The sequence below is a fragment of the Drosophila willistoni genome (assembly GCF_018902025.1).
Source record: "Drosophila willistoni isolate 14030-0811.24 chromosome 2R unlocalized genomic scaffold, UCI_dwil_1.1 Seg200, whole genome shotgun sequence".
Taxonomy (NCBI): domain Eukaryota; kingdom Metazoa; phylum Arthropoda; class Insecta; order Diptera; family Drosophilidae; genus Drosophila; species Drosophila willistoni.
The window spans coordinates 7,696,224-7,710,464 of NW_025814051.1; the positions used below are offsets into that span (position 1 = coordinate 7,696,224).

General features: G+C 34.7%; 1 protein-coding gene across 1 annotated transcript; it reads right to left on the reverse strand.

Moving 5' to 3' along the window:
* Nucleotides 1-10,407: 10,407 nt before the first annotated feature.
* On the reverse strand, nucleotides 10,408-11,893 carry LOC6643559 (COP9 signalosome complex subunit 1). The gene has a single exon (XM_002066436.3). It carries the CDS (start codon nucleotides 11,687-11,689, stop codon nucleotides 10,502-10,504), a length of 1,188 nt encoding a protein of 395 aa, XP_002066472.2. The 5' UTR covers nucleotides 11,690-11,893; the 3' UTR covers nucleotides 10,408-10,501.
* Nucleotides 11,894-14,241: the final 2,348 nt, after the last annotated feature.

The following is a 14,241-nucleotide window of genomic DNA, read 5'->3' on the forward strand; positions in this document are numbered from 1 at the left end:
AACTCACCAATATTAAATTTTATGACAATAGCTCAGAAAATAACGAAGTTATTAAGAAAAGTCACTGTTCGTGACTTTGTCATTTGTATGGGAGATATATGATATAGTGATCCGATCCGGCTGAATCCGAGATATACAACGCCTGCAGTATATACAAGCCTACATGCAAAATTTCAGCTCTGTAGCTCTTACGGTCTAGGAGGAGTTTGCGTTGATCCAGACGGACGGACAGACGGACGGACGGACGGACGGACGGACGGACAGGGCTATTTGAACTCGTCTCGTCGTGCTGATCAAGAATATATATACTTTATATGGTCAGAAATGCTTCCTTCTATGCGTTGCACACTTCTGACCAAAATTAATATACCCTTTTTGCAAGGGTATAAAAATAAAAAATTAAATAAATATCCAAGCAGTTAAGCGGGATTGAATTCAAATCACTTATTATGGCACAATTTAAATTGAAAACTTTACCAAAATAGGCAAAAATAGGAAAACATTTTAAAAATGCCGCAAAAAAAATTTAAATTTATTCCTGTATACAGGTCCTGTATATAATGCGTTAACTCTATATACATATGCTACATAAATAAAAAATTCGGAGTTCACAAGAATAATATATTCAAGAATGGTGCGAATCGTATCAAAATTAGTTTGTTGCATAATGGTTTTGGCATAAGAAAGGTTTCTAAAAGAATAAGAGCGATAAAAAAGAGCGGTTACTAAAAGTACAAGATATTCAACGTATGAATCAAAGGAAAAGTTAATAGCACTAACCATAGAACACATAGATGGGACAAACTCATGATTTTTTGATTGCAAACGCTAGCCTAGTCATGGAACCCCAGAGAACTTCGGGAAAACCCGAACGCTCGTACTCTCAATGAGAGCGTAAAGTGGGGAGAGGGCCAAGCAGCTACGAAAATAATTCAGTCTAGCACAGACTACCGAACGACGAAGGCAGGCCTATGTCGCTTGTGATTTCGTTCTGTCTATGTATGTGTACACTCGTCGGTACATGCTCAGGCTTCGTAGTGTGTGTGTGATGTGAAGTTGTACAACATCGCATTTCAATAGCTCGCTCGACCAAAATTTTTAATTTTCGACAAAACAGCGACAATGCGAATAGGATATGCCCCTGTGGAAAGAATATCAAGAAATATTGGCATCATCTTCGTATGTATCTCGGTGGCTGTACCGATAGAGTGCTCGTTTGGTGATGCGTTTTGGGGAATATCCCCTGGTTCGATTCCCAATTCGAAATCGTCGGCTTAAATAAGGTTTTTTTCTATTTTATAATTTTGTTTTTTTTTGTGGATTTTTTGTTTCTTTAGTTTTTGTTTATTTTTCTTTTTTATTCATTTATTATTTATTTATTTTTTATTTATTTATTAAAAAATAGAAGAAAAAAAAACCTTATTCGTCGGGTTTCGAAGTGGGGGAATCGAACCAGGGATATTCCGATCGCCAAGCGAACACTCTATCGGCACAGCCACCGAGATACATACGAAGATGATGCCAATATTTCTTGATATTCTTTCCACAGGGGCATATCCTATTCGCATTGTCGCTGTTTTGTCGAAAATTAAAAATTTTGGTCGAGCGAGCTATTGAAATGCGATGTTGTACAACTTCACATCACACACACACTACGAAGCCTGAGCATGTACCGACGAGTGTACACATACATAGACAGAACGAAATCACAAGCGACATAGGCCTGCCTTCGTCGTTCGGTAGTCTGTGCTAGACTGAATTATTTTCGTAGCTGCTTGGCCCTCTCCCCACTTTACGCTCTCATTGAGAGTACGAGCGTTCGGGTTTTCCCGAAGTTCTCTGGGGTTCCATGACTAGGCTAGCGTTTGCAATCAAAAAATCATGAGTTTGTCCCATCTATGTGTTCTATGGTTAGTGTTAATAGCCTTTAAATCTGTATTTAATGCAATAGATTACAGGAAAAGCAGCTATGTGGATTAAACCATACGAAAAGAATTTCTATAAGACAGTTTAAAAAGTTTTTGGCTTCTCAAAATTAAATCAAGCAGGGCCAAAGGCAAGGAAAACGAATTATAAAAAGAAGGAGCAAAAGAGAGGGAGGTAAAATAAATTAATAAAAGTAGAGCATTTTTTGTGTTGTTTTTTAAATGAATAAAAACTCTGCCTGCTGATCTGCCATGAAATTAATAAAAATGAAGCTGCTGCAATTGCTGTTGTTGTAGCTATCGCTGCAGGAGTCGCTGGCAGGATCTACATCAGGACAATAGAAGCTGTCAACCACAATGAGGAGTTCCTTGAATAGGCGTGTAGTCAGTCGAGTGGAGTGGCTGCCGGTGGAGACGTTTGTATGTATGTACGTATGGATGTATGTAGGTGGAGTCAGTCTGGCTCGCTTAGTGACATGTGCAGCCTGCATGGCATAACAGAGCCAAGGCAAACAATAAAGGATAACATTTACACAAGCCAACCATTCAAGCCACCCACCGCCCATACATGTACACTCACATATGCATACAGATACTCATGCAGCCAGAGAAGGGTCATAAAATCCCTTAGCCAAGTTTGCTTTTGTCCTCGTCATCGTTGCAGTCTGTACTTTGCATCCTCGTACCACTCTTGCATTGTCTTTATGCCGGTTTAATCTGTGTCAAAAGGCGTGAGTTATTACAAACCAGCCTCGCCCACCAAGCAGCACCAGTAGCAGCTCAGTTCAGTTCAGTTCAGCTTAGCTCAGTCAGTCCCTCCTCCCAATCCACCAACATACATGAGCAAGATAGAAGGTCTGGCCAAGTCAAAGGTTTATCTTTAGTCAACGGCTTTTGTGTTTCTGGCATAATCAGCTCTCGTTGATCGGTTGTCCATTTCGAGGACCTAACTAAATGTCACGAGCTGCCCCTGATAATCTTTTCATCAGCAGCTTTCATCTCTGTTTTCCACTCCATTCAGACTGCAGGCCAACTTAATTAATGCGAGGGTTATTCAAAGATTATTGTAATAAAAAAAAAAGAAGTCATAAAAAATAATGGAATAATAAAATAACAAACACAAAATTAAAGAAACCATTAAACAAAAAACTTATAAAATAATAATTCAAAACTATTGCCAATTACAATGAATTAATCAACTTTTCCTTTTTTACTACTTCTTTTCTCAAAATTTACTTTGATACCAAGCCAAGCCAGCTATTTGTATGATAAAATAAACTTGATTATAGTAAAGTGGAGTTTGAATTTAAATGAAGAAAACAAATATTTTTAGGTCCTTTGGAGCCGTTTTGTTTATATGAACAAGCTCTATTAGCTTATTTCACAGAGTGTATTCTAAAATAGATGAATCTTTCCAACTGGAATTCGGTTCTAAATTTGTGCAATTGAAAAATTCAGAAAATATCAGAGAATATCTAATAATTATTTATAATTAATTATCAATGCCTAAGTGAAAACTAACATTTGGGTTTGAGAACTTTATTTGGACTTGATTCATATCATAAAAATTGTTTGTTTATTTCTTTCTTTGGGGTTATATGAAAAGTGATTATATTTCCGATATAATTACTTGTCTTCGTCTCAAGAGTATAAAATTGAACCATATAACAAACTTTAGTTAAAAGGAACTCCCTGAGTTATAGGCTACTCTGAGATTTTTATAAACTACCGTTTTGTTGACTTGAGTAAAAATGATATGTAGTTATTGCATATTTACCATTACTTTGAGCTTACCTTTAAAAAAAAATGAACATATACGAAATGATTTTGTCCCTTCATTTCGCTTTCCACTCACTGTCTCTCTTACTTTATTCCATTTTCTCTCAGACAAGCATCATGCATAACATAAATTTTCTTGTAAACGAGTCGACTGAAAGGAATATTCTATGCATTTTATATTATGCTCACAGCTAAAGGCTATATACCACATACAGATACACACATACATACATATACATATAGTCCCGTATATGGAGATCTGGGCACCAATTTGATGCATCTTTCTCCATGTAATATATTCATATGGAATTCTACTCTGACATTTTCTCTGCGTGGCAAAGCATTCCCCATGTAAATAAGCTAAAACCAAAAAAGGAAGAACATAAAAATCAAAAATAAACAAAAAGAGTAAGTTTTATAGTTGATATGCTAATTTGAAAACAGTCTAGACTTATTAGCTATGTGATGTGTGGAGTATGAAAGAGATGCAAAAACATTCGATTAAAATATCTAATTTGTAGACCAATTCAAAACATTTGAAACAAAATCAATCAAATAAAGCTAAAACCAAATTGGGATAGTTATTTTAAATAAATACTTAAAAGACATTTTGTCACAGTTATCTGCCATGCAAATTTATTCTCATATGTTGGCAAAATTCTTTTTATATAGATACCAACTTTTCCCGTTGGTTTCCCGTTAGTGTCGTTGGACAAAAGAAAAAAACTGCCTAACCGCACTATGTTTCAACTTTTTTGTCAATCTCTTATTCTTTCCCCCCCCTCTATTTTATATATTGTTTCGTTTGGAGGAAGGGAGAAGACATTGTTGCTGCAATTCCTGCTTCGAAATTGGCCTATTTGGTATTTTTTATGTAGCCCCCTCGAACCGTCGCTATCCTTGGGCTCTCATGGCCTTTGTTGTGTAATTGTTTTTGAAAGGGGACACAGTAGGCGGCAAAAGTTAACGTCACATTGTACGTAGTTGTGTTTGCTGCTGGCTGGCCACCAACTCTCAACTTTCAACTTTCGACTGATAGAACGAACGAAGGACAACGCCAGCGACTACGACTACGATGAGGACGAGGACATTAGCGGCAGCAACTGTTTTGAGTGCTCCATCCTGTGTCTGTCCTTTCAAGTGGCATTCGAGTGGCAGCCATTGTGCACCATTATGATGGAACTTTGTGTTGCAAAATGCAAATATTTGAAAGGTAATTGAATTTGAACTTTCCCGTCTCAATATGACTGGCATCGGTTTGCTTAAAGTGCCACGATATACACATTAAAGTTAACACCGCCCATTTTCCGAACCAAAAACCAAAAATATCAAATATTTACCAAACGGCTTACATGTTTTGTATTTACACGAGCCCAATTGGTCAACACAGACACACACACACACATATGTTTCTAAATTCACCACCCACAAGCCAAAAACAAAACTGAATTTCTCTACTGAATTGTTTGCCCTACAAATTACAATATAGTATGAATATACAAAATTTGCACTCACATAAAACTAAAAACTTGCAGTGTTAGTATTAGGATGGATTGTTTTTTAAACTAATAAGTTTGTTTGATTTGGTTTTCTTTCTAATATGAAACGCTTTAAATAAAATAAAAGTCATCAAAAAACCTTTTAAGGAATTCATAAATATAACATAAATATATTTATATATTAATTATTTATATTTAATAATTAAATCAGGAAAACTGTTAAAATAATTTGTGTACTACAGTAAAACTACTTACGGGGAAAGTTTTAGGCGATTCTTTAAACAAATCCTTTTTGAACTACTGCTTAGTATATCAATTAATAAATACAACATTTTGAGAAAAAAATATTTTAATATATTTTATTTGGCTATAAAAACACCTTGACCCATAAAATGAAACCTACAATAAATTAAAGTGTATATTCTGATTATAAAATAATAAATGCAATATTGTTTTAATTAATTTTTGAAGAGGGATATGGAAAAGTGATGTTTATTAATACTAAAGAGTTGATTTACGAAAACTTTTAAATATGATATATTTAGTAATTGATTTTATCAAATTCAGTTAGTTACCAGAATTTATATTCGAAAAAACTTTTGGAAAACACATTATAAATATTTCACGATTACCATATATAGAATTTAATATATTTCAAAATTATAATTAAAAATGGCAAAATGAATAGTCGCAACTGATGTTGTGTTATAAGTTGATAACATTTTCGTTAGTTCCAAGTTTTATTTTTATCTTTCCAGATTGAGAAAGAAACCAGTCTAAATTACTTATATATTTATATGTGTTTTACATATATTTACCAACTAGTCTCTGTATGTTCTGATATCCCTTTCACTCTTTCACTCCAACAGTCACTCAGAGATGCCGCAGGTGCAGTGAACAATAAATTTTGTTGAAAATAAACAATTATTTAGACATGATTGGATTTGTGCCAATCTTAATGGAAAGATTACTTTTATTTTCATTAAATTCTGATGTTTTGTGTTTTTATTAAAAAGGTCAAGGTTTTGTTTATTTTTTCATGGCCAATGGAAATTTAAATAATAGTTTTGATTTTGTGATGTCTTCATCTAACACTTTTGCCATCTTCCAAAGATCGATGGCAAATAATTTTGTAAATTTGCTATTAGATTATTCATTTGATAGTTGAAATGTGTAGGAAGAATCAACTCGTAATAGGATCCCCGACTAACTGCAATAAGTAAACCAAAAAAATCAGTTCTTTTGCGGCAATTGAAAAGTGTAGACGTATATCACAAATGTTTTTTGAAATGTAAATGTTTTCCCATTCAAAATACTAAAATTTTAAATACCGAAATTTTATTATATCATAATAATTTAGTATATATTATTATTAAACGCCCCTTTAGGGCAAATTATATTTTCCCTCAGAACAAAGTAAATTTAACATTAATATATTTCCCAAACATTGTTAAAAGTTAAGTTAACTTGTTCTCCAAACTGTTGATAAAGTTCAAGTTAACTATAGATACTTAGAGCCTAGAAGGAATGACTTGGACGTTTCCGTTTTTTTTTTTTTTCATTTAGTGAGACAAATGGAAATTATAATTGCAAAAAATTAAAAAGGTCAAAGTCTTTTAAAGCACAATAGAAAATGTGGTCCAACCACTAGTAGTTGACTCTTCTGTTATGCCAATTCATGGTTATATCTGAAGAGTGAAAAGTCAAAGCATAAACTTGACTATGAACTAGAAATGCAAAAGAAAGATGCAACAAGAAGCCATCTAAACAGAAACCAGAATAAACTGCCATTAAGCACAAAAACCAAACTTAATTAGCTCAACAACAATAAATTACTTCATCTTTCTTTATCCATTTCTTCCACTTGTTTTCCCTCTTTTTTCTCTCTATCTATCTCTATTTTCAACTTCCCTTTGAAGGTGCCACATTGCGTGTGGCTCTTTGTCGCTTTCGTTGCTAACCAACGACTTTTATCTTCGACCACGTCAAAAGGCAGCTCATTTCAAGGTGCAAAAAGCATTTGCTTCTGGTTGTTTCCTGCGGCAAAAAAAGAAGAGCAAAAACAACGGCAAAAAAATGCTTGAAAGAAATAGAAATTCAATTGAATTGACACATTAATAAATGTTACCGCTGCTCAATTACGCACAAAATAAGACAACAATATAAAAATAAAAAAAATGACCGTGCATATCAAATATAATTTTTAAAAGGTCTTTTCATTAAAAGGACTTGAACCCAATTGACATATGTAGAACTCGAGGGCTGTTTGATGAAGCATGTGGAAATAGTGCATATAGCGAAACGTCTATCAAAACTATTTAAATTTTGTTGATATAAAACAATTGAAATCTTTATGAATTTATCTATTATTATATCTGAATGGAAATTTTAAACAAAGTTTATTTAATACTTTCAATTGGAATACATAATTCAGCCATAGATCAACGTGTACATATTTACATATGAAGTCATAAATAAGTGTCTTTTAGTGAACAAAATACACTAAAAAAATCTAGTTGTCTAATGAAAAATAAAATTATCACTTTGTTAAGATAATAAAAAAATAAAAACAAAATTATAACTATTTAAATCACCAACACTATATTTCCTATTAACTATTAATGTATTATTAATTTAAGTCTATCTATTAATTATGATATTAACAACCCTTGACTTTTTTACTGACTAGAAGTCGGATAAATTTCTCTATATGTGAATTTTAATGTATCCCAAAGCACGTGCCTGCACACTTTGGAAACCGAATGCTCAATGGATTTTCTTCTTATTTTTCTCTTTTTACATAGGTATAGAAATTGTTTATTTTTAGTTGGTCCCTCAATGCTCCAAAGCATAAACAAAAACATGCTTTATTTTGTTTTCTAATATTTCTTTATAAATATTTAATAGGCTTATTTACGTGGCCAGAGTAAAAACATCAAAAATTATTTGAAAGTGTGTTAGGGAGATACGTTTTTTTTTTTTGGTTTTTGAAGAAATATAAGATTTAGTATAAGCAATTTACTCATCTTGAAATAAAGGAAATTAAACTCGAATTTTTACAAAAATGAAACTTATGATTGATTATAATAAAGAAATATTATAAAACTGTATTTTCTAGTTATATTCAAATCCAACCTACCGGAAGTTAGGCCATTGCACAATCGATGAGGTTATCTCTGTAGAAGATTTTAAATTTACCCTCGTTGATTTCTAGACCCAAAGTCGAGCTTTCCAGCTAATACAGGTAAGAAAATGATGCCAGTCGTCTATTAAAAAGCTGTATCATCATTAAGTGTCCTTTTGCGGGTATTTTTATACCCTTGCAAAAAGGGTATATTAATTTTGGTCAGAAGTGTGCAACGCATAGAAGGAAGCATCTCCGACCATATAAAGTATATATATTCTTGATCAGCTCGACGAGACGAGTTCAAATAGCCATGTCCGTCCGTCCGTCCGTCCGTCCGTCCGTCCGTCTGGATCAACGCAAACTCCTCCTAGACCGTAAGACGTAAGAGCTACAGAGCTGAAATTTTGCATGTAGGCTTGTATATACTGCAGGCGTTGTATATCTCGGATTCAGCCGGATCGGATCACTAGATCATATAGCTCCCATACAAATGGCAAAGTCACGAATAGTGACTTTTCTTAATAACTTCGTTATTTTTTGAGCTATTGTGAAATTTAATATTGGTAAGTTAATTTCACATATAAACGACTACGCCAAATTTGATCAAGATCGAATGACTATATCATATAGCTCCCATAGGAACGATCTTTCGAAAACAGTGACTTTTGTCAATAACTTCGTTAATTTTGCCGCGATTGCTTACAAATTAAACATTTGTTAGTTTAATATATCTGTTAATGACTGTGCCAAATTTAATAAGGATCGGGTAACTATATCATATAGCTCCCATAGGAACAATCGGTGGAAAACAGTGACTTTGGTCAATATCTTCGTTATTTCCTATGTAGGCCGTTCTTTCGGAAACATTAGCCTTTTTAGCTTAAACGTTTTTCCACTTTGATGGCTATAGGTAAGGAAAGAGTTACCAAAATAATTGCAAGGGTATACAAACTTTGACGCGGTCGAAGTTAGCCCCGGCCCTCTGGTTTTATCTTAAAATAAATCTGTTGAATACCTGCCTTCTTGATCAATGAATGACATTGTTCTCTTTATTTCATTTATTATACTAGAGTCTGAAGCTTTTTCCCGAATCTGTAAGCTACCTGGAGAAACGCAGTGAAATATCCTATTTCATTTCCTCCCTCGTGGGCGTTATTATTGTGTCTGTGTGTGTGTGTCATCTTTTTGTCGGCGCAATTTCAATGCGCATTTTGTGCCTTATCTTTAAGCTCGTTAGTGCCGTAGTATATGGAACAGGAGAACTGGTAGTAACTGCAGCACCAGCTACATAGAGCTACTTTTCAAGAGTTCATAAAAATCACTTCAACTGTGCAATATTTCATGATTTTCCTTCAATCTTTTGAGCGGAGCGCATCTCATGGAATGTTGCGAACAAGACGACAGGAGCAAGGAAGAGCAGAAGGTTTATTGAATAGAAGGCAAGTCCCTGCTTTTCGTCTGTCCTCCTTTTGTGAGCATCCAAGTTCGTTCGTTCGTTCTACTGAGCACACGAAAATTTAATTATGTTGTTTGCTGCTGTTGTTGTTGTTGTTGTTGTTGTGACGTTGTGCAACTGAAGCCGCTTTCACTTGCCAACTTTTGTCACAGTTAGGAAATAATAATAAAGCGAACGCCACTGAAAATCAAGTAAAAGAACTTTTTTTTGATACCCTATATAGTGGGTTGTTTCCGAGGTCTCTTTTCTAAGTTTTTTTATATGTTTGAAATCTGAAACAAGTTATACACAACGTCTTCAAATGAACTCTAAAAATTGGCTCTAATTTTAAGAGAGATCAACACAGATCTGAAGAATTTATTGGTTTTTTTTTTAAACAGTTAAATCTAATTTTTACATAATGTGTCCTTTATTCTTTATACCCTCGAGTTACTCTTATTAAAGTAAGAGTAGCTCAACTTCAAAATCACATGGTTTTTTCATAAAAATATTTTCGTGACCTGCACATCAAAGGGCAAAGTCTTTTCTTAAGCTCTTTAACCACTTTTTCATAGTTATTATCTAGCCTACTTTTACGTTTTTTTTTAACAAACAGATAAAGAGTCAAAGTCAAACGAAAACTTTGATACAAAGATAAATTTATTATTCTATTTTGACCAAAATTAGATGCATTTTGTTGCCAACATTTCGTACTCCTATTTGCTCAAAGCTTAAACTAGATTTTTGTAAGTTTCAAGGATCGCCTCTCCTTGATTCTGACTGAGATCATGGAGTAAAGTGTATCGACATGTGGAGCCAGATAAACATCCAGTCTGACATAATTCTCGATTTCATGGAGAAGCATCAAACAATAATCAAAGTTTCCCTCATAGAATTTAGCCAAAATGGACCACATTTTGGGTGCCAAGTCAAAGAAGGGCTTAAAAGGCTCCGCATTGATGGCACCCAATTGCAGCATATCCAGTTCCAAAGTGGCCAAGGCACATAGACCAGCATAGTAGGCCAAATCCTCGGGAGCTACTATTTTGTCATAATCATAACGACCGAAGGGTGTCAATAGAAAACAATGAGCTGCAGTTTTATAGATTTTCAAGCCCATGTTTGCCAATCCGGCGGCACAATTCAAGCGATTTGGCACTTCTTGTGAGAGATTCTCATATCCAAAGGCATATTGTTTGGCCTCATCTATGTAGGTAAGGACATGCCACCAATTTGCCATATAAATGGAGACTCTGATCAGATTCCGAAACATATTGATGACATTGTCAGAACTAGTGCAATATGGACGGGCGCGAGCATAAAACTTTACGGCCATTTGCAGGTTGCCACTTTTCACATGATAGTCACCAATTTCCTCAAGAATGCGGCGCACATAAGTACTACCTGAATTCGATTTCTTGAAATTTAACTCAGCATCGAGTTCCTGTAGTAATAAAGTAGCCTCCATTGTATTATCCTCCACCCAATAGGCATCATATGTGAGGCTAATATTGCTGGAGTTCGCAGAAGTAGCCAAACGGTGTTTTGTATGCGAACAGCCCGCAGCTTCTTCAAATTCCTCTTCTCTGGCCAGTTCTTCATCATGTTGTTTATCTTCTGCCTGATTTGGCTGAACGCTTCTACCCACCTCAAGACTCAGCGTGTTGTAGAGTTCTTCATAGAGTTTAACATTATATGTGGTCTTCACATGGTCTATGGCCAATTCCAGGGCTGACACTCGTAATTTGGGGCACACTTGTGCTATAAACTTCAATCGTATTAGCCGTGGAATATCCGTATATCGTTGCGCATAGCTGTGTAAATGTATGCCAGGCTCTCGTACTAATCGACAATGAGTACAGACATTGGGCCTCACATCATCATCGTCTTCAGTTTGCACTCTGGTTATGGAACTCGATAACATTTCAGCGAGACGAGAAGATGATTGAGTGAAGATTTAAATGTAAATTGATTTCCATGAATTTGGTTTGTTTCATGTAAGTAGATATGTATTTAAATTAACGAAATAGAGTACTAAGTGAAGGCTCACCGAGTTCTTAACGAATTCTTCAACTCATGTAGCAGTCGGGCAGTCGGAGTTTGAGTTCGCTTTACAAGATATGGCACAGTTCATAATAGTTAAATTTTCCATTCTAAATGAAATGGTTTGTTTTAGTCAGAAAGAATGCTTAACTTCTTTACGAAAGTATAGAACATCGAACGGATTTGTTTGTTTTCAAAGTTTTCGAGTGAAGTTTCCTAAAGTAATAACAAATTTTTGGGTAGTTTTACCATTTCAGAAAAGCACTTAGTTGTATACCAACTTTAGGAGTTTATATGTCGGGAAAAAGATTACAAGACCACTTTGTAAATGTTGTGAATTTCTTTTGGCTTTGCTCAAACTTTTTAGCCATGAAGGTGTTTAATTATCGATCTCTTTTTAAAAGAATAACATACAAACACTTCATTTTTTGATTAAAAAAACAGAGCTGAGCTCTTTCCTTCATTTCATGACTATGAACTTTTCAGTTGTTGATTCGTTATGTTATTATTTACAAAAACACCGATAAGAATGTATAATTGAAAGTAGTCTAGAATCAAACTTAATTGAGTCGGAAAGTAAACAAAGCATGTATCATATATTTATTCAGAAACTTAGACCACTATTATAATTTACTATTGTTAACTCTTGAGAACCATATCACAGATAAAGTTTGACGTTCAAAGTTTTTGAGATATAAATATGAAACTTAAAATTTTTCTTCTTTCACATATTGCAGTGTATATAACAATCAATAGTATGCCAAATGTCGATTCAACCATAAACTAAAAAATATACTTATACATACCTGGGTCCTTTTTTTGTCCATTTCTATCTATTCATTGGATGAAAACTGAATGATTCTCGTGGTATTTCTCTCCTTTCAATGGGTATTATATTATCAGCTTTTTGGTTTGATGCCTCCTTGATGTTGTTGTCCTTCGTTTTGTCCCTGTTCTATTCAGTTTCGTAGCCTGAGTAATGTCTGGCCGGGTAAAGGTAAAAGTTGGAGGTAGTTTCGCTAACGAAAATGGCAAATCAATTTTCAGCTTTTATACATTTTCCACTTTTTGCCATTTTGCTTTTTTATTTTTTGGCCAACGACCAGGTACGACCAGCAAAGAGCATCAATAAATTTGGCTAAAGCAACGCATCAATAAACCGTTAAATAGCGGTAACAATTTCCTTGGCTTGCGCCCCTTTGGTTTCCATCCCCTTTTTTAGCCATCTCCGCCTGATTTATGTGTCTCTGATGTCTGCGATTTTTCAAGTTCTGGTAATTTGATTTTTGCATATTTCGTATTCCGTTTCTAACGCTTTTCTTTTTTCTGTTCACTTTGATTTGTATATATGTAATCGAATGTACGACAAGCTGCAGTTGTAACAAGGACACCTTCGATATGCAGGAATTGGCAAGTTGTTACGCCACCTGGCGTTCAAATGGTGTAATACATATACAGATGTTTGATGCAATTCTATATTAAATATTAAACTATTAACCGAAAATTCATTGTTTATTTTTTTCTTTTTTTGACCTAGTTGACCATTATTAGAACGATGAGTAAAGTGTCCCGTTGCCCAATAGCGAACAATCAAAGTCAAAAATATTCTGCTATTGACATGAAATCGGCGTTAACTGTTCGAAGAGGAAAGCGGAAATTCTAATTTCATTCAAAAATTTGCTCAAAGAGATTGGCGAGCTGTTTGAGAGGTGACATGGAAAATTGGGACAGGGGGGCAAGTCCTTAGACGTTGACAGACACAAATCGACAATAGACGTCAACACATACGAGAATGACTATGTGTGTGTGCGTGTGTGTGTGTGATGATGATGATAGGCGTTTGGCGGGGGCGTGGTCATGGGGCTAGACAGCTTTTGGGCAATCAAAAAGTTCGCCGATCAAAGTCAAAAATCGATTTTAATTGCAATCGAGGCTCTTTCAATGGGGCGGTCGAGTGGTTGCGGCATTTAGTGGGCGTGTCATCGTGTCTGCCATCGTCTATAGTGCGTATAATTGCCATCACGTTTTCCTTTCCTTTTTTTTTTGGCCAAGAGAAAAAGCGTAAAGCGAGATACGGGCATGATGAAAATAGTTTGCTGCTTTTGTCTAGATATTTTGACTAATGTGTCAAGTACGGAGATTTTATCGAATTTATCACCCTCGCAACTACCACAAAGTCATGTGACACTGCTCAAAGGCATATCAAAAACAGATACGGAATGGACAAATCAAAAAACTGACATTAATTGTTGTCCAAAAAAAAAAGAAATACACATTGAATACAAAAAGAAGATTTGCAATAGGTTAAGTTTTTTTTGCAGAGGATTAAAGTATAAATTTTGCCGTCTAGATTTTGATCTCGTTAGAAATGTGTTAATCAAAGGTTTCAAGAGTGAAGGCGGGACCAATCGTCAAAAATATTAATTCATTCAT